Consider the following 20349-nt stretch of genomic DNA (forward strand, 5'->3'; position numbering starts at 1 on the left):
AATTCGTTGGCTCATGATTACATTTTACATGCACAATGAAAAATAATTTCTAAATTTTGTGTAAATATAGATAGTCATTATTCCTTACTTTACAAGTTACTAACTGCTGTATTAATTGCCATCAGTTCTAAACATTGCTATTGTGAATTGCTGCAACATGTAAGGTTATTTTAATATAGATGATCTGAGTTTAGTATTTCTCTACCTCTGTCTATATTTAGGTCAGGCAAAATATCTGCTGTCGATATATATTTATTTGATAGAAAGATTGTACAAAAGTGGAAAAAAATAACTAGGTCTTTGCTGAAAGGCTTGTAATTGACCATTGAGTGTAAGTTCAAGTCCTGGAGCATTCATCCGTTAACTTATTCAACCGCTGTGTTTGCTGGAATTTTTCCAGTGAATGCCTGTACGATTGATAAATTTGACATGAAGGGGCTAATTGAAACAGCTGGCCATGGCCGCACACAGCCAGCAGCCATTGATGATGAAGGTACCGTAGCTTGTGAAGTGCGTCATCATCTCAGCAATCCATCTATCCATCTAGGCAGTCACTCCAGCATCACTAAATTCCTCTTTGACAGTGCCCGATGCTTATGAGCAGTATGGTGATTTTGGAAGAAATTTACAAATACGCGTAAAAATTTTCTCTGAAGTTCTAAATCCAAAGGTTATATTAGTGCAACCCTAGGTCGCCTTCATTGGGAACTTTATACAGGAGTGTTCGTTCGATTATCATTTTTATTGATGTGAAATTTGATGATTTGAATTTGCCATAAATTGAAACATTATAGCCTTGGCATGGTAATTTCCAGAATTGCAGATTTAATTAACTACTCTGTTTTGCATAATTTGCTTTATTGTGTTAAAGCTCAATGTGGCAGTGTGTTTGTGTGTTGAAAGTTTGTTTCATAACTCCAGTGATGTACACTGTGTTGCCTTTTGTTAACTAATCTATACAAACATATTTTTCAATTCTTAGTATTTAGCAAAAACATGAATACTAAGATTTCTTCCATATCCATTTCAACTGATGAATAATTCTGGAAAACTTTAAATTATAAAATTTTCCAAGAAATCCCTGTGACAAGAAAAAAAGACTGACAGATGTTCAAATGTCTTTATTTGTAACTTGTCATTGACTACTTGTAAATATTTCATGAAGAAATTATAGCAACACCAGATGGGTCGCATCTAACACCTTGTAATGGATTAACAAGAAATTAGCAGAACCACCGATATTTCACAAGATGTCAAATCCTTTTAAAATAGTTTTGACAGAATATCAAAACTTGCGAAGATTTTGCGAGCCCTTTTACCTTTTTTCAGCCTCCAGTGATATTGTGCAAGTAAATTATCTTTCTACAAGTTATAAAGGATTGAGGGTCAATTACAGTATAAATGAACATCATTTTGACAGATGCTGTCATGTTTTAATGTAAAATTTAACCCTTGCCACTTTACTGTCAGTTATCTTAAAGTCAAATTCTCAAAAGTCATATAAATTTATCTCTGTATAAGTGTGGGTATTTATGGCTGTTCAGTGTTTAGAATCATTTCATTGACAAAATCAAGTTTTACCGTTACAGTATACTCAAAATTTAGAAATGGGTAACCTTGCTTTTCCCGAAAATAGATTCGATCTGGTGTGAAAAAAATTGTTCACATTGGTATTGGTAGGCTCTGGCACTGCAAACTAGAGTTGGTATTTAACCCTTTGAATGCTGTAATTTTTCCCGCCAAAATTTTAGTTGTTAAAAATTTTAGCAATTTTTATGAAGTTTTTTGTAATTTTTTTGACAGTTTTGCTCTGAATGGATATCACTTTTTATTGGCTACAGTTTTTGATCAAAACTCTGGAAAAAATCTGAAAAAAATTGTCTGGGTTACAATTTGTGAAGATGACAAAAATTGACTGTTGCTCTCAAATGGTTAATATGCTGCAGTTTTACTTACCTTATATACATTGTTTTGTTTTGTTTCTGTCTCATTTTGCAAATGTTTTTGCAAACTGGTGTGAATTTTTTTCACAGTTTCACTATTCCAAAACACTGCTCATCTACTGGCTTACCTTCTATTTTACCAAAGTTTGATGAGTAATTCATAAATCACAGATTTCATGACAGAATGACGTGTACTCATGGCAGTTACAAACACATAATAGTAGCATTTTTGATTAAAAGGAAAAGGTGTGAAAGGAATTGTGTTACTGAATAGGTTGCAGTGTTCACCGTTTGATCTGATATTAATCTTTCTATTCAGAGATTTACTTTATCTACCCATTTTCACAAAGCATATTCATTCATTGACAGTCAGACATCAATATTATTGCATGTAAAGGCTTTTCTGTGGCCTTTATGTACCTTAATTGCACATCATCTATTTTCCATCCTTTTCTGGGTTGGTGGGATCTCGCAAGATTAAATGCTAAACATAAACAGTTTTAAAACCATATTAAACTAATTGATGCTGATAAAGATTAGTTCTGGTAATCTCTTCAAGTTGTCTTTAACCAAAACAGTCAACGTAATCTACTGATTATAAAATTGCCTCAGTTTGGTGCTTCACCATGCCACAATTTATCACTGACAAAAATTACTGTCAAATAATATGAAGTGATGTTGGTATAGGCATCAGTGTAAAACATAGTTTTTCTTTGCATAACAACCGAAAGACTTAAATTTTTGATTAAACTTTCCTCAAGGAAAGTTGTAACCATTCTCTTTTAAAATGCGAATTTTGGTACCAGAGTAACAAATTACCTAACATTTATCAACACATAAAATTCAAAATGGCCGCCATCCCTGTGTTAACTCTGCGGGAGAAAATTAAAATTTGGATGAAAAAAAATAGGATTGTGAAAACTTTATTTGCTCCGAGAGCTTCAAAATGAGCCCGTGTAAGTGATAGACCCAAAAAGTATCGCAAAAAATTTGAGAGTGAATGTCTGTCCCCAAGGTGCATGAGATACATGTACCAGAAATGATGTGTGTAGTGAAGAGACCTTCATTTGGAATTCCTATCATGGAGTTTCCACTGACACGTAAAGTGTGACAACTGGTGATCCTACATTTATGTTTTTCCATTTTGATGTTCCTTCTCCAGGGACTTCCTGTGTTGTACAGTCAATCCCGAAATCTCCATCGACGAATTCTGCAAAGACATGAGGGAGATGTGCAGTTTTGATGAGAGTCAGCCCTTCACAATGAAATGGCTGGATGAAGAAGGTGAGTAATCGTACAGTCCTTCCGAACATATTTCGGCATCGCCTGTTCTTTTGTCTGTTCAAGATTTTTTTTGAGTCCATCAATAACTTTCCTATGACTTTGCAGCTTATTGTAAACACAGCATTCCAAGATTCCAATTTGCATCAAAAGCTGACTAGTTTTGTAATGTCAAAATCATCTGCATACAACTATAAATTCATTGGTATACCTTTTGTGGACAGACTTACAGAGGTTCACAGTGAACACGCATGCTTATACATGTACATAGTACACCGTACGCACACATTTTCCCAAACTCAATGAATGTGAAGCTGGACTGGCATTCAGGGAACATAAGTAAAATAATGTGGTCATGGTGTTTTTGGTTTTTGCTTTTAATGGCAATGATATATCAGGAACCTGAATCGGTATGGTTAATGTGAAAAAAGAATATTCTCATCATTGTCAAGAAAGGGCTGTAGATATTCTGTTCTCAATCAAATGCAAATGATATTTTAGTGAAAACTGAATAATATTTGTATGTGTAATAATACCTGTCTCTTTCAATTTCCTGTTTGTTAGGGTATGTAGTTTGCTGTACTCTGATTGGCTAATTCATTGATAATGAAACTCTTAGCTTTGCCAATTGTGGATACCATTCTTATGATTGGTTATATGTGTATCACATGATCAACTGACATTATGGATGGTGGCCTTTAACTATGTAATAAAGAAGCAGAAATTAGCCTTGATGAAATGATAATTCCACAAAATTTATTATATTCTGCCCTGACTTGTTTAATCATTTTTATCAGTTTCAAGCTACATTAAAAATTTAGAATTGTATTTAAATTGTGTGGTTATCATCCAAATGGAAGCCAAGGTACACAGAAATGAAGGAATCCGTACAATGCAGAGAAATTACCACATGATATTCATTTAATAGAAAAACTCCTTTTCTAGGAACATATATTTTAAGATGTTAGTGAGAAGTTTCCTTGAAAAAAGACCAACAAAAATGCAATTATGTAAATACTTGAGGACATTATTTGATTTTCATCTGAGTTTGCTTGATCTAAATTTTTAAATGTCTACCTGTTAGCAGATAACCATGGAAACATACAATTTGGTTACTTCTAAACCTATGTTTTGTGAGTCATTAAGTTTGAGGCCTTGTCTCGCCAGAAAAGTAGATTGTTTGCTCATTTGCTGGTGGGGCATAAAATGTCTGTGTTAGACGAATTAAAATACGTAAAAATTAGTTTCCATTCTGAGTCAATTATACAAGAAATTGGGATGAAATTCAACTCAAACTGTTGCTCCATAGTGTAGGTAGTTTCTATGGAATCCAATTCAATTGTGTTTTGTGTATGTTTGTCGTGAGTTAGATTTGCCCAACTATCAAGCAGGTGCACCAACAAGAAAACAGTTGAACTATTTTCTTGCCAGACATTGTCACTGCCCCATCAGCCAAGTCGGTAGAAAGTGGTATTGAGCCAAAACCACACTGTTTCACCAACTTGGCTTGGTCTGTTATAGATCATTTTTCCATCTGCCAAGTCAATAGAAAGCAGTGTTGAACCAAAACCACATGTATTTTCACCCACTTGACATGATCTATTATATACTGAAGCTTTAGCCCATAAAAATCATATTTACTGTACCTATGTTTTCAGGGGCCTTCAAATGTTTTCATCTTTGTTAAAATGCACCATATGGGAAATGTGTACATGTACTTCACTGCTTTTATCCAACTTGACCTATAAACTCAGCAGGATAAGGGTTACATAGGAATTGCTGGCCAGGTTGGTGGTTAGTCAGCAAATTAACATTAAAACTGATCAAAAAATCCATTATTTAGGAAAAAGGCATTTTTGAAGAATTATAAATTTACACTGTAATTTTGATATCATTGATATTTCTGTATTTATTGAAAACTGCAGAAGATAATGATAAAATAATCGTATGAAAATACATTAGGTATTTTCTGTTTATATTCTCCGAATAGACATAGAGAGGTCTTCATGATGGTGTTGACTTAAGGTAGTATGCGCCTCAAAAGTGAAAGACTTAAACTTTTGCTCAAACTTTCCTCAGAGTAACTTTCAACCATTCTCTTACCAAATTGACAATAAAAATCAGGGGTCACCGTGCAAAGTTTGGAACTAGCAAAACAAAGTACCAAACATTTTTCGATATTTGAAATTCGAAATGGCCGCCATTCCTCTGTTAACTCTACGGGGAAAAATAAAAGTTTGGATTTTCGAAAAAAACTAAGCCAGTTACAGTTTTTCTTTCTCCAAGAGCTTTAAAATAAGCCCCCACAAGTGGTAGATCAGAAAAGAATTGTAGAAATTTGAGAGTCAGACTCTACCTGAATAACATTAAATTTAGAATCAAACCATTTCCAAGGTTTCAGACAAGAATGTGACCAACTTTGTTTCATGTATGCCGATTAATTTCACAAAATTAGGAATTGTTTTGTTGTAAGTGTGTCAGAAGTTGCAACCGGAATTGCATTTCCTGTGTGGCGTAGCAATGATCACTTCAATTCAAAATTCCCCCTCCCCTTCCCCCCTCCCAATCAGCAGCCAGTAATGCTCCGATCATGCTGATTTCACCTTTAAGTGGTCACTCAAAGTATGATTAAGTGAGACAGCAATTACATGTACTTTGTTTCACCGAGATAAGTGTTACACATAATGTTCATGGCATGGCCCCGATGTCTATCATTTACAACCCATTTGTGAGAAATACAAGGTGCCTTAAGTCTTTTACCCCATTGGCTATTATCAAACTTTTCTCTGCTGTCAGAAATGTGTCCTTAAAAAATCAGAAAATGCTTTACAAGGAGCTGACTTCCTGTGTTCCAGTTTCAATGAATGGGCAAGATTTGGGCAGATGCAACAGATTTTAACCCTTTGAGCGCCAAAGCCAATTTTTGTTGCCTTTATAAAATATCTTCCTGTCAATTTTTTCAAATTTTTGCCATGTGATGTCCATTTGCTCCAAAATTATCAAAAAAAATGCAGAAAAAATTCATAAAAATTGGTAAAATGTTGCAGTAAAATTTTGGCAGGAAAAATTACAGAACTCAAAGGGTTAACACACCTGATTCCAAATATTGGTATCTATGCTACTGGTGTCAAGACTGTATACTTCTCAAATGTAGAAACTGAAAAAATTTGAGCCATAAATTTGCTTTCTTGTGCTCAATATAGAACTCTACTAAAAAAAAAACTAGTGGACTACCTGCCGCTTAACAATAGAAAATCTCTAGTTTACAGTACTCTTTCCTATAAGAAAATCTCAAAGAAGATGAGAGTCTTAAACATCTCCTTGCTCTTCATTCAAGGATGCTTCATAAAATATATTTTAAAGTACTAGACCAAATTCAATGATCATGTTATAAATCTTTTTACGTAGACATTAGAGCCAAATTACAAAGACTTGATCAAAATCTGATAATTAGGTGGTCTGCTGTCCTCTGTGAGAAGTTAATTTGCAAAAAGTAATTGTGAAGAGAGAAAGTGTGTGGGCTGTCTTGTAGTGTCCGAATATGATCTAAGATAGGTTGAATCATAGCTAGGAAAAGTCTGTCTTTTGAAAAATTCATCCATAGGGACAAACTGCTGTAATACCACCCTTGTGAAATGATCTGTTGAAAAATGAGTTTGTTGCTGGTAATTTTTCTCATTTCCTGGTTGCTGTGTAATGCCACTAATGACTCACTCTACACACTCAAACTGCAAACATTAAGAGTTCCTGTGCAGCGTTATTCCTCATGCAGACTCCTTTTCAGACGAAAAAAAAATATCCACAAATATTGACCTGGAAATTCTCTGTTGAATAAAATAGGAATGTTAATGGACAAGGCTGATTCTGACCCATATTTAAAACTCAACAAAAAAAAATGTTCTGTTAATTACAAGCCTGTTCAAATATTTGCGCAACATTTGATTTGCTCTTGCAGCAAGATTGTGTGATGAATATGTATACATTAATGTAATCTGTTAGATTATTGATTGGGAATATATTTTAGGATTATCATTCTTTTCCAAAAAAAAGCATGCGATCCGATATTTCTTTTTATTTCAAAACATTCTACTATCATGTTTCGAATGTATAAACAGCCTATAACTAACTGGCATACCAGTATTTCAAATTTAGAAGATTGTTAATCGCTTATATGATGATCACAGATAATTATAGGAAAGAAATTTTCAATCAGATCAATTTTTATTGCAACACAAACAGAAATTTGCAGGGGAAAATTACAATATGTAGTGATGTTTTATATTTTGCAACTAATTATGCAAATTTAAAATTATATATTCATTTATGCATGTTTTCCAACAAGAATCTCCTCTCATTCATCAAGTCAATTATGGACTGGTGAGCAGCCTTTATCTTGCCTGAGCTAGGGGGCTCTCAGTGAATGTTTAGTTTTTGTGTACCTTTACTTACCTTAGATTCATAATTCACATTTGGCAGTCTTGATATATTGTACACCACTGAATTCATCTAGCAAAGTATTCTGTTAAAATTTTTTATGCCGTTAGAGTTTATTAAATTAGCGTGCATTTGATGTGGATGTCTTTTCATGTGTCTGTGTACCAGCATACCACAAGTCTACTCCATTAAGCTAATAGCTTGTAACATGTGTCTACTGCGTAGGGGTAGGTGACTGCTTCATTTCCTAGATCCTGTTTTTGCACATTTTGTTTTTACTCCAGCAATGTTCAGTTTGAGTGTAAAAAATGTGCAAATCCTGAGAAATTATATTTACAGCCTTTGCTGTACACCGAAATGTATAAACATGTACTTTGCAATGATTGCCAACTAATTTGATAGAGATCTCTTCATTCAGATTTACATGCACGACAAGGCCTTACTTCTCGATTTGTGAACCTTTTAAACAAAGGAATACCAAAAAACATCATAAGTCAGTTCATCGTTTGGCTAAAAATTTGCAAGATTGTGCGTTCCTTTTTGCATAATAGGTAATTGTAAATTCAATTCATGTTTAAAATATTTTTAACCGCAGAGGTATTGTGAATCCTACCTTGTATATACACGATAAAGTTTAGATTGGAAAGCTAGGAATGAGTAAAATATAAATTTATGGCCTTGCCAAGTCATTTTCTTCGAAAAAGTACCTAGCCATGATGTAGTTACGTTGACTAGATTCAGTACTCCGCAGTTCCGATTAATCATTTCACCGCTATCTTTAACAAGTAGTAGAGTGTTATAGAAGTGCAACCCGTATCACCATTCAGGAAAGCTTTGGAAGAGCCATCATCTCTTCTACGGAAATCCATGGATAAGTTGACAACCAGGGCAATTTGTTACGGAATCAGAGCGGCCCGGCATCATCGTGTCAGTGTAATATGTTATGCGAGTCCTGTGGCATTTTATAGCTGCAAACCAATTTTTGTACGGTTAAATGCACAAGTTTTGAATTTACATTTATGTTTAAATCATAAGATTGAAATTCAGTGTAGCTGAGTTTAATGATCCCTGAAAATAAAATTCACTTTTATTAGCATCTTAATAACATCTGCGGGCAACGATTCTCCCTTGGGATGGCACGCTTTCGTCCCAAGAAAAGGAGAGATATTAGTGATATTTTCAGCTGAAATTGTATGCTTTTCTGGGATTTTTATGATTCAGCGTCAGAGTTGAGTGCTGAAAGGATTTCGGAGGTGCAGGAAATGTTATATTTGAATCATTCCACTCTTTATAAAATGTTGATGTGGGAGAGAACCTTGAGAACCTGAATTGACTGCATAGTATCTGCTCCTGTTAATCATTTCATTTCTGTTGGTGTCATTCTCATCTGTGAGGAAATTTTCTGATCTGTCGTGAGGGTGTTTGTCCCTCGAAAGTCAGGCTTTGTTCGCACCGTGGGTATTGTGGCATTTTTCCTGAATTGGAGCATTCAGGAAATCTTGCGGATGGTTGCTTTCCGGGATAATTAATTTGACAGACAGTATTTCCAGTGACTGACTACCTAGCCAATGCATGGGTGAAAATGAAGGCATCTAGAGGAGTAAAGCTTTTCGTTTGCCAACTGTGACAATTCAGTGGATGACACATGGACTTGAATGTTCAAACAGAGCGGACACTTTTCTTTGCAGCAGACAGTACTTGGTATTATCAAGAAGCGTAAATACTCTTTCTTTCTTTCTTTTCCTCTTTCTTGGCTTTGGCTATATTTAAGACTTTATTTATCAATTTATTTCGTGTGCCATTTTCTTTAGCCTAGACCCCATTCTCCGCTTTTGGCCATCGTCCACACTTCCATCGGAGTATGGGCAAAGGCCAAAAATCTCCCAAGGCAAAAATACTCGGTGCAACAGACTAGACTACAATTTTTTAGGCTTGTTCGGTAAATGACAGCGACTGGGCATATAGGAATTTTAAAGAAATTATGTTTTAATGAACTCAAAACGAGAATTTGAAAAAGTCACTGTAAAACTTGCATCCATATCAAAGTTTGAATTGAATTCCATGGAGTTCATATTTAATTTTAAGTGCTGAAAAAATTAATGGACATTGAAATCAATTATAGAAGGATGGAATTTTAGATAATGCGTTCATCTGAGACAGCACCTGTAATTTCAATGTCATTTTCTATGCTGCATAATATTGTCAGTGAGGCATATGGTACGGGTTTTACTGGACAGGAAAATTACTCATTTCCAAGAGGAAAAGAGTAGGTTTTCTTTTGTTTCGGGCAAAACAACCTGTCATAAGAAATTTGACGCAGATTGAAAATATTACACAGTGATCCATCACTGTCAAGGACTAAATGAAAGACGGAAGTCAACTCATTTATGGGGGAGTGGTCAACCTGCAGGAAAGTGACTGGGCTACTAAAATATTCATAGGTTACGCTCAGCTGTGGAATTAATTTTTAACTGCCAGTCAGGCACATAATGAACGCTATGATGAGGTGGATAGAGAACGGAAAATATCGGAAACATTTAATGGGGAGAAATGAGAGAAAGAAGGATCCTGGATAGAGATATGTGTTAAGTCATAGAGATGTTGAGACAGACATACTTGTACATGTAAACATCAACAAACAAGTACATTTGTACCAATGTAGATGTATGTAGATACACGTAGGATGTACAGACCTACACTTACTGATCAGGTGTGTTCACAGATAGGTAGCCGTACAGTCTCATGTACAGGTGTCTACAACATGTACTGGTATACATGTACCTCAACAAGTCAAGAATCTGTGTGTGTGATGCACAAAGTTACATATATGTCAAAATAAGTTACCAGAATATTTGACACATGACAATACACTGAGAACGTTAATGTACAATCAGAAGTTCATTCTGTAAAACAGTATAATTGTTCATTCATACTTGATGAGTGTGTGTACATATTAATATGTTATCATTCAGTTGACTGTATATTCAATAATATGACATTTTCTCAGTATTCACTTTGTTTTTTCCTCTTTGCTAAATTTCAGGTGATCCGTGTACGATTTCATCGCAGGAAGAGCTAGATGAAGCAATCAGATTGTATGAAATCAACAAAGACTCAGACATCACCATTCACAGTAAGTACAAATCATGTGTATCACAAAAAAGTTCCGAAATTTTCTCAATTTCTTAAAAATGCATTTAATTGTTACTCTTCTTTATATCTTATTTCCTTGAATATTCCTTCAGCAAAGTTGCACAGGTTTTCCCTGTTCCATGTTCATGTTAACCCACTGAGCGTCAAAGTCAAATTTCGTCACCTTTATCATATGTACACCAGTCAATATTTTCCTAATTTTGGTTAAAATTTTGATAAAAATCTGTAGCCAATGAAATGTGATGTCCATTTGGTCCAAAATTATGAAAAATATTATATAAAAATTCATAAAAATTGGTAAAATGTTGCATCAAAACTTTTCTCGGGAAAAATTACGGCGCTCAAAGGGTTAAATATACCACGAAATATTAAGGCGTCCCAGCAAGTTAAGTGAGAAATATTCTAAAATTAGCCATCTTGGGAGTTAGTTTGAAGTATCCAGTCACAGTGTATAGTTTGACACACAGTATCAAAGCCTCAGAGGAACCCCCATCTTTTTTCTGAAGTCCCTGATGTGTGCTGCAGTAATGAACTCATAATCATGACGACCGCCAACAATTTCTCAAGTGCATCATTTGGCATGCTTAGGAATTAAGGTAGTTCATGTCTCGAACATGAAAGACTTAAACTTCTGCGCAAAATTTCCTCAATGAAACTTTCAACCATATTCTTTCCAAATCAAGAATGAAAATCAGGGGTCTCTGTGAAAAATTTGGTACTAGAGAAACAATTTACCTGACATTTACAGTTATTGAAATTCAAAATGGCTGCCACCCCGTTTTTCTTCGCTATGGGGAAAAATACAATTTTCGATTTTTGGAAAACTAAGACTGTGAGAATTTTTCCTACTCTGACAGCTTTAAAATGAGCCCCCTGCAAGTGGTAGATCAGAAATAAATTACAAAAAAATTGAAAGTCAGAATCTGTCCCAAAGGTGCATTCTACGGTCTACCTTAAGTTGAAGTATTAGGGCTGCTTTAGTGTTATCTGAAATTTGCCTCCGGGCTGCAGTGAAGTCTGAATGTAATATTGCACTAGGTAATGTACAAATCTAGCTGGCTCCTTGTGGAATTGTTTTGGAAAAATTACAGAATCCTTGCCTCTGTCAAGTTAGAAGGCGGCAGAGACCATTTTTCAGGGGGTTTGGGGTGTGGGTCAGCATCATATTAAAGCCATGTGGTTTTGCAGTAGAAAGCAGTGAGATCTCACTAGCATCGTGGTAGCTGAGTTAAAGAGGTAGTTCTGTAAGGAGAATCATCCTTGAGAAACATCCTTGAGTTCACAAAGTCCATGGGAAGTCCCATAGAAGACTTCATTGTCCGAGTGGCATTGCCATCAATGTGAAGATAATGATAATATTGTGTTGATAGAATCCATGTGATATTGCAGTAAATAGCAAGCCAAATCCATCGGTCTTTTCAGTTTAACACAGTGTTGATCAAAACAATATTGCAATTAACAACTTCCTGAATGAAGTCAGTATTGCTCTGATCAGTAAAAAGCCATCCTTTTAGCATTGCAGTAAATGCACTAATATTCTCTAGACTTGCTACTATTGATTATTAATATCACCTGAATCCTCTTGTCATTGTCATAGATAGCCAAGGGCATTCTGTTGCTACTGATAGGGAAATTTATGTGTTAATTAATTTCCACGTAGGGGCTTCAATGGAACTCTGGCACAGGGCATGTTAGTTATAATGAGTGACTCTGAATTTATAGATATTTTGTCATTTTGTTTTTCTTAGAAACCATAAAGTTTAGTATGGTGATTCAGTTGTTAAGTTTTGCCTACATCAAATGCATTTTGAAAAATATAAAAATATATTACTTTTATTGTTACAAAATGTGATGTGAATCCTTTAATTACTAGCAAACAATGAAAATTATTATTATTATATGATTAAAGGACTTACCACAAATTTAAAATGAATCAACTGCAGACACTACCTTCCAATGTGAACAAAAGACCTGCAAGTTAGGTGAAATTTTCTTTCAAACTACACAGCTTGTAAAAGCTGTCAGAAATTCATCGCAAAAAACAAATTTCATCCCATGCAGTGCTACAAGTACTGTACATCATATGAAGTGATAGAAGTTGAACCTGCAAACATGGTTTCAAAATAGTACATCAAGCGAGTCTTGCACTGAGTCAGCGGGACACCTGCAAACATGGTTTCAAAATAGTACATCAAGCGAGTCTTGGACTGAGTCAGTGGGACACCTGCAAACATGGTTTCAAAATAGTACATCAAGCGAGTCTTGCACTGAGTCAGCGGGACCACTGTTTGCATTTAGCTTGCATTACAGAGTTGAGCCTGTATGAATCAGACTCACCCTGTTACATGTACCGGTATGGTGTAAATATGCGGAACCAGTAATGAGTCATTCTTTCATTGCAATACATTGACAAGATGTACAACAATAACCATGTATTGTGATGAATAAATACCCATAGTATATTCAGAATACATGCCTTATTTGTACAACTATTGTTTACAATCTTTCTTTTTATTACAGTAAATTTCATGAATGTCTAAAAGAGATATTTTACGACCGCAGAACTTAAGGTAGTGAAAATCATTCTTGGACTTGGTCATAAAAGTATCAACGTTTGTTTTATTTTGTATGAATACACAAATTTTGACATTCTGGCATGTGGACTGGAAGAATCCCACAATGCATGAAAATGGTTTAATACCATTTTGACACTATCCCATATCATTGATGTGTAGCGCCCCTATCATTGGTCTACATCTACTGGTAAAGTCATTACAATGAAGTGAAAACACACTTAGCTCAATCTCCATAATTGAATGAATTGAACTTTCTGTATGAGCATACTCAATAGGCGCTGTAAGTCCCGACATGTGGCACAGGAAGGAAGAGACTGACAATTTGCTGAAATTTAACAATATTCAAGTTTTAAGCGAGGCAGGATATAGACTTCAGTTTTCTCGTCTGCATATAGCGGTACTTAATCCAAAACTGATCCCAGTTGCTGCACGCTGTAATTGCAGCATTTCTGTCCCTATTTCCCAGTGGATAGGTCCAGCTGTACAGTGAGAAAGAATTCAATTAGACTGGTCTATTATACTGAAAAAAGGGCGACCCCATCAGCAGTATCACAGTGGCCTAATTTGGATCCTTGTTCATGATCATGACATGTTACATTCAAACAGTTTTCATGTAAAATTTTAAACATAAAATCTTCTGACATCTTACTGTTGCAACGATTTTCAACACAGGAAATGCCAGGTGTTGTATCCGTTGAACTTTAACCTCCAATGAATTAGGGTGTTATGTTTCATACAATATTCATTGTTTTCCTGTAAAACTCTCAAATAAATGCTGTATCGACCTGACAGATATCTCACATTTCGTGTTGCATTTGCACTTGCTAATCACTATGGCTCTTTAATAATGTATTATTCTTCATTCTGTTTGTCAATCAGTTTCATCCTTGTTTCCTCTACTTGTCAGTCTCTTCCTTCCTGTTCCACACTCTTGTCAGCTTTCTGTCTGGCTGTCTGTCTATGTGTCTGTCTGTGTGTGTTCCTCTGTACCAGTATGTGTCAGTCTATATATCTGTCTGTCTGAGTACTGCATATCCTATACCAGACATTTTGGCTTGTCCATTCATTCACTGCATCCTAATCATCAATTTCATTTCATTTTACCTGTCTTTTACCATTTACATGGTAGAACGCACCTCGGGGACAGACATTCAGACTCTCAAACTTTTACAATTCTCTTCTGATATACCACTTATAGGGGTTCATTTTAAAGCTCTTGCTGAAAGAAAACTTTTCACCGGCTTAGTTTTTCGAAATTCAAAACTTTTTATTTTTCTCCATAGAGTTAACACAGGGATGGTGGCCATTTTGAATTTCTAATATCGGTAAATCTTGGGTAATTGGTTCTCTAGTACCAAAATTTGCACGGTGACCCCCTATTTTTATTCTTGATTTTGAAAGAGAATGATTGAAAGATTCCTTGAGTAAAAGTTAGAGCAAAAGTTTAAGTCTTTCACTTTCGAGGTGCATATACCTTAAGTTGTTTTTTTAATGCAAACATCACATGGTTTCACTGTCACTGCCTGTCCCTGCATCACTATCTCCATGTAATCATAACATCTTTCTATCAGTCAGTTTGTCTTTATCTTCTGCACATTATCATCATTATCACATCTGGGCAAGTCTACTTATCTATGATAGCTTTATCATTCAGTCAGTGTTTATCTATATCTGTATCACTATCTTGTACTATACAACATTATGCTATTCTATTTGATACGTTATTCTTCTCTTCATTTGTTCCTTCCTTTCCTCTTTCTCTTACTTTCCCAATACCTGTGTCACCTTATGTAATTTAGTTTGTATTATCATGTGTCTGTCTGGTTGTCTGATGCCATATGTACTGCCTCCTGCATGTCTGTGATACATTTCACTATTTTGGTCAGCTGCTTCCCACTCATTCTTCATCAGTGTATTTTATCTCTGTCTGTCTGTCTCTCAGTCTCTGTCTGTCTGTCTGTATGTCTATCTCTTTATCATTCTCTACAGTATTTCCCTTTGTTGATCTTTCTGTTTCTGAGCCTGTCTGTCAGCCATCTGTGACGCTCCAAGCATCTGTCTGTTTGTCTGTTTTCTCTCTCTCTCTCTTTCTCTCTCTGTGTCTCTGTCTGTCTGTCTCACTTTTGCTCTCTCTCTCTCTCTCTCTCTCTCTCTCTCTCTCTCTCTCATTCATCATTCGCTACAGTATTTCCCTTCGTTGATCTTTCTGTTTCTGACCTTCTCAGCCATCTGTGACTCTCTAAACATCTTTCTGTTTGTTTGTTTCTTTGTTTGTGTGTTTGTCTGTCTGTCTGTCTCTTGCTCTCTCGCTCATATCCATACCTTCCCTCTATGATGTTTTCAATTCAATTTTAATTGAGTACAAGTATTCTATGTGTTTCATGATATGAAATCTGAACCAGCCCACTATCCAGACCCTCCAGTGTTGTCGTCTCCCAGCAATGCTACGTACAATGTTTATATTACCAAAGCTGTATCATGCTGTTCATGCAGCATACTCCCGTCATTAGTTAGTTAGTTTTTTCGCCAGGAAGGCACGTGTCTAGCCATGTATCAGCCTTATCATGCCACAGTTGCTTCACTGAGCATTTGTGATAGCTGTATAATAATTACTCCCGGCAGGTTTTATTTCCCCTGATTCAGCTGTCATTATGGCAGAGAAAATTGTTTCCTCAGTTTAATGACGGTACACAATTAAAATTGATTATCTGGCCTGCACAGTCCTGGAAGAGATGATTATGACTTTCATTTCGCAGTAAACAAGATGGCAATGTTTCCATTGCTTCCGAATATTTTAACAGAAGATGCATGTAAAAATATTCATTTAATACATAAAACACTATTCCCAGGAAAAGATTTCAACCTAATTCCTTTCCATTAGTGTTGGTCATCGGAAAACATGGCATCTACATGTGGTTTTTGTAAATTTTGTTATGCGATAATTTTCATAAAGATATCAACCAATACACAGCCTTACTGTCATACTCATAGCGCCATTCACAGGCAAATGAATTGGAAATACATGAAGGATGTTACCAGCCACTACCTGATATGTCATTTTGAGTCCGAAAGTCCCTCCCTTGTGACTTTATATCAAGCCCCTATTATAGTTGAATAGATGAGACCAACAATACAAGTGTGTCAGGAGCATTCCTGTTCGTGAGGGTGAAATGAATATCGATTAAATTGTTCAGGAGTTTTAGATACTGGGTTATTTAACACTACATGTAAAAAGGATTCATTTCTTTAGTGATGAAGTTTTAACTAATAGCACTGCTAATGTACTGTAGTAGTTTTGCAGTGCTGAAAAGTAGTGTGTGCACACATTTAAACTCTTTTGATAGTTTTTGTAAAACACATCTACAGCTTTTCATGTTGGACTTGCACACCGTGTGTAATAACATTATCAAAATGACTTGCCGTGGTTATCAGATTAGGCGTGTGTACTGCAGGGTTCAGATTGTGAGGCGTAGCGTACTTTGTATTGGTAGCCACCGTGCCCAAAGGTGAAAAACTCATCACAGACTATGATATTTGAATTTCTCATCATTGCAATTATGCCCTGGGAGGTTCTGTCAATTGGAGCCTGGTGTTGCTTACTCATACACACAAATGAGAGGGACAGGAATAAAGGTAGGGCCACTGATCTGAACACTGCAGGCCAGAAGAAATACATGTACTTGAATGTTTGGTTTTCTTTGCATTAAAACATTATATGGACAGATCAAAACAAGGGTGTCAATTTTTGCAAATCTGTAAAATATGAGAAAATTGACAGCGTCCAAATACTGACATATTTCAGCTAAATCTTGTAAGTTCATCGTCTTCAGTACAATAAGTAATTGTGAGACTCTCCAAAGTTTTTTATTTGTTTTGGTTTTAGCAGAAAATTACTTACATATTTATAATTTTTGTAAAACTTTTTTCCCGCCAATATTTGTTGAAATAGTCCATATTATAAAGTTTTATGGATAAATGAAGTTTTAATTAAAAACTATACGGATATTTTTGAGGCAGTTGTTATGGAGAAAGGCAGAAGTTAAAGTTCTTAAAGTAACCATGTCACTCCTGTCTTATGTGTGAGATCTCGTTTAAACAAATGAAAACAGAGATCAGACTAAAGTCTGGTGCTTGATGGATAAAAAATTGTGTTACTCCTGGGAAATGTGAAAGTTTTACTGAGAAATAATGATCATGAAGATTTCAAAAAAAACAACCTGAAGTAGTTATGTATGCAAAGTTCCTTGACCTTTTGATGCCCGGGCCGAGATAAATGTCATATCAGAGGCAGAATAGAGTCGCAATTGTAACCGTAATCAATGTTACATCCTGCCCGGGACAAGAAAGTTAAACTGACAGGAAACTTCTGATGTAGGCTGAATAATGACATTGTGGACCTGTCCACACGGTGATAGGTGGCGTGCATCCACGATGATTTAGAATCATTTGGGTTTAATTATAGCATCATTACTTCATGTTTTGAATTTATAGGCATGACATAGGAGCATCATTTTTTTTGTTCAGTATTGGCTTCCCATGTGGTAGACATCGAATACAGAAATATGATAAGTGTTGGCCTCTTGAATGCCATGACATCATAACGCAGTCAGTATATCCCCCAGAGTTCACATTTCCTGGTTCTGGTGCTGATTCCTGAAATGGGCAGATGACCTCTCTCCGCTCTCCCCTCCTCTGGATTGCACTGCGTTCATGCACATGTTGATTATAGCAGACAGCCATCACAAACCTGTTTAGAAGTCCTGTACTGACAGGCGGTCTAGAGTACTGGTAATGCTCAGAGGTGCTGGTGGTTTGTTATTTCTGTTGGATTGCTCAGTGACCGTATGTTATCATCGGGGCCCTGCCCGGATAATCTCTTCAGCGTGGCCCACAACGGAATTATCCTGCACTGTCACCTTGCCACCTCACCCAGGAGACTAGGTTGGAGAAGCCTGATCACAGCCACTGCAAGTAAGTCTTGATTACTGAGGAGACATGGAGAACGGGATAGGTCAGGGCAGTGTTGTCCGAATGGCATGTAAAGTATGGGGGCATACAACCATTGTAGTTTGCCCAGCTTTTATACTTGCCAGTAATAGTGAATCACTTTGTAAAGCTTTTATTTGGAAAACAAGATGATCTCATTTCTATTTTTGTGAAAACTCAAGCTACATTGTTCATGTGGTCACTTGGATTGTCTTATTTGAAATGCCAGTGCTCAAATTATGAACACCCCTCAAAAAATCATGTTGGTCTAACCCACCCTTAGAAAATGGCACAGACAGTCCCAAAGACGGGGAATCTTCATTTGATGTTCTGGAGAAAGATAGGATATTATTCTCCGAAAGCTGTCCAAACATCAAGGAACTGCGCATGTGATTTACTCGTGCAGAAGAAATGGTCATACCACATTTCAAGTCGCTGTTGTTTTTATGTGGCACACCATTCTCGGAATTTATTCCAGTTTTGAAATTCGATAACCTTTGCTGTAACTTGATTTATCATTCTCTGTTGGTTTTGCACTGCAGCGAGGCCTGTACATGTGACAAGAAAGCTACACAGCTGCTATCAAGGGCAATATATAGAACTCCCCATAAACTTTCTCATGTACCACTACTGCCTTGCTCTCTGGCAATGATAATTCTACTCTTTCAAAGCAAGTCGCCATGCACATCCTGAAGTATGTTAGGCAAGTGAACTAAGAAAGGTTACACAGTGTTTATTTTAATTTTCTTGCACATGACCTTTAATATAATATTCCCGTCTTGAAATTTTCAAAATATTCAATATAGATATGATAGACTTATATTTAGCCAGACAATTTGTGAAGTCAAGACGTGATTACCAGCAAATTGAATAGGAGAATATTTATGTCTTAGTGACCTTCTGTAATGTACAAATGAACTTGACATGGTATATTTTGAGTTAAAGAGACAGTTGAACTTCAAAAGTTTCAACTATATTTAAATCAGTTAAAGCTTTATTAAGCATTACATCACCGGTATGTTGTACTAAAGTGAGTTTAATGTATTACAAACAAAACTTTTGTTTTGGATAATGAAGTTCAAACTGTGAAACATAATGTGCCATATCTGTAAACGTGAACCGTCAGGAGAGGCAAAAACTTTACAGAGATGCGAAAAATTCAGACAAGAATGTCATTAGCGGACTAAAGCCGGTATGTTTTCCTGATCCCAGTATATAGGTCAGTGGGAATGGTATTGTTTATATTTGGATGTGATTATGCCGGCCTTGGGTCTAGTCAGGGCTCATGATAATTTGAGAAATGTCAACAACATGTATTGGATGGAAAGTCTGCTGTCTTAAAATAGCCCAAAGAGAGACTGGTAGTATGTTCATGTTAGTTTTGATTTTCAGTATATAACAAATGTAAACATAATTTTTCCACAATATAAACGGATGTGAAAGTTGTAATTATTTCATCTGAATTGAAATGTTTGAGTGGTTTTGTTCAGTGCCGATTTAAGCCATACTTAACTCTACTGCATGAAGCACAGGTTTAGGGGGTTGCAGGGTATTTATGTTTGTTTTAGATTAACCCTTTGAGCGCCAAAGTCAATTTTTGCTGCCCTTTACAAAATATACCCTGTCAAATTTTTTTTCAGATTTTTACCAACATTTTGATGAAAAACTGTAGCCAGTGAAGTGCAGTGTCCAATATTGGTCCAAAATTATCAAAACAATTACAAAAAAATTCATAAAACTTTGTAAAATGTTGCACTAAAATTTTGGTGGGAAAAATTATAATACTCAAAGGGTTCTAACCCTATCTACAGATTGTTCTATACGAGTATATATGTACAATATGTACAATTATCATACTGGGTATTTTGTGATGATTTTATAGCTGTTTTTGACTCAAATAATTTTGAATACGTACTTCTTGCTGAAACCCATATCCCAGAAAAAATGAGCCATCTGTATATGAACTGTCAAAAGTT

At 35.8% G+C, this 20349-nt stretch overlaps 1 protein-coding gene across 1 annotated transcript in view; it reads left to right on the forward strand.

The window, feature by feature from the left end:
- LOC139136468 (protein kinase C iota type-like) overlaps positions 1 to 20349 on the forward strand; it is an 88548-nt gene that overhangs the window by 38745 nt on the left and 29454 nt on the right. The window contains exons 3-4 of the mRNA XM_070704193.1: positions 3106 to 3227; positions 10702 to 10791. Of these exons, the coding sequence (XP_070560294.1) occupies positions 3106 to 3227; positions 10702 to 10791 (212 nt within the window). The remainder of the gene's footprint in view (positions 1 to 3105; positions 3228 to 10701; positions 10792 to 20349) is intronic.

The sequence above is a fragment of the Ptychodera flava genome, chromosome 7 (assembly GCF_041260155.1).
Source record: "Ptychodera flava strain L36383 chromosome 7, AS_Pfla_20210202, whole genome shotgun sequence".
Lineage (NCBI taxonomy): Eukaryota > Metazoa > Hemichordata > Enteropneusta > Ptychoderidae > Ptychodera > Ptychodera flava.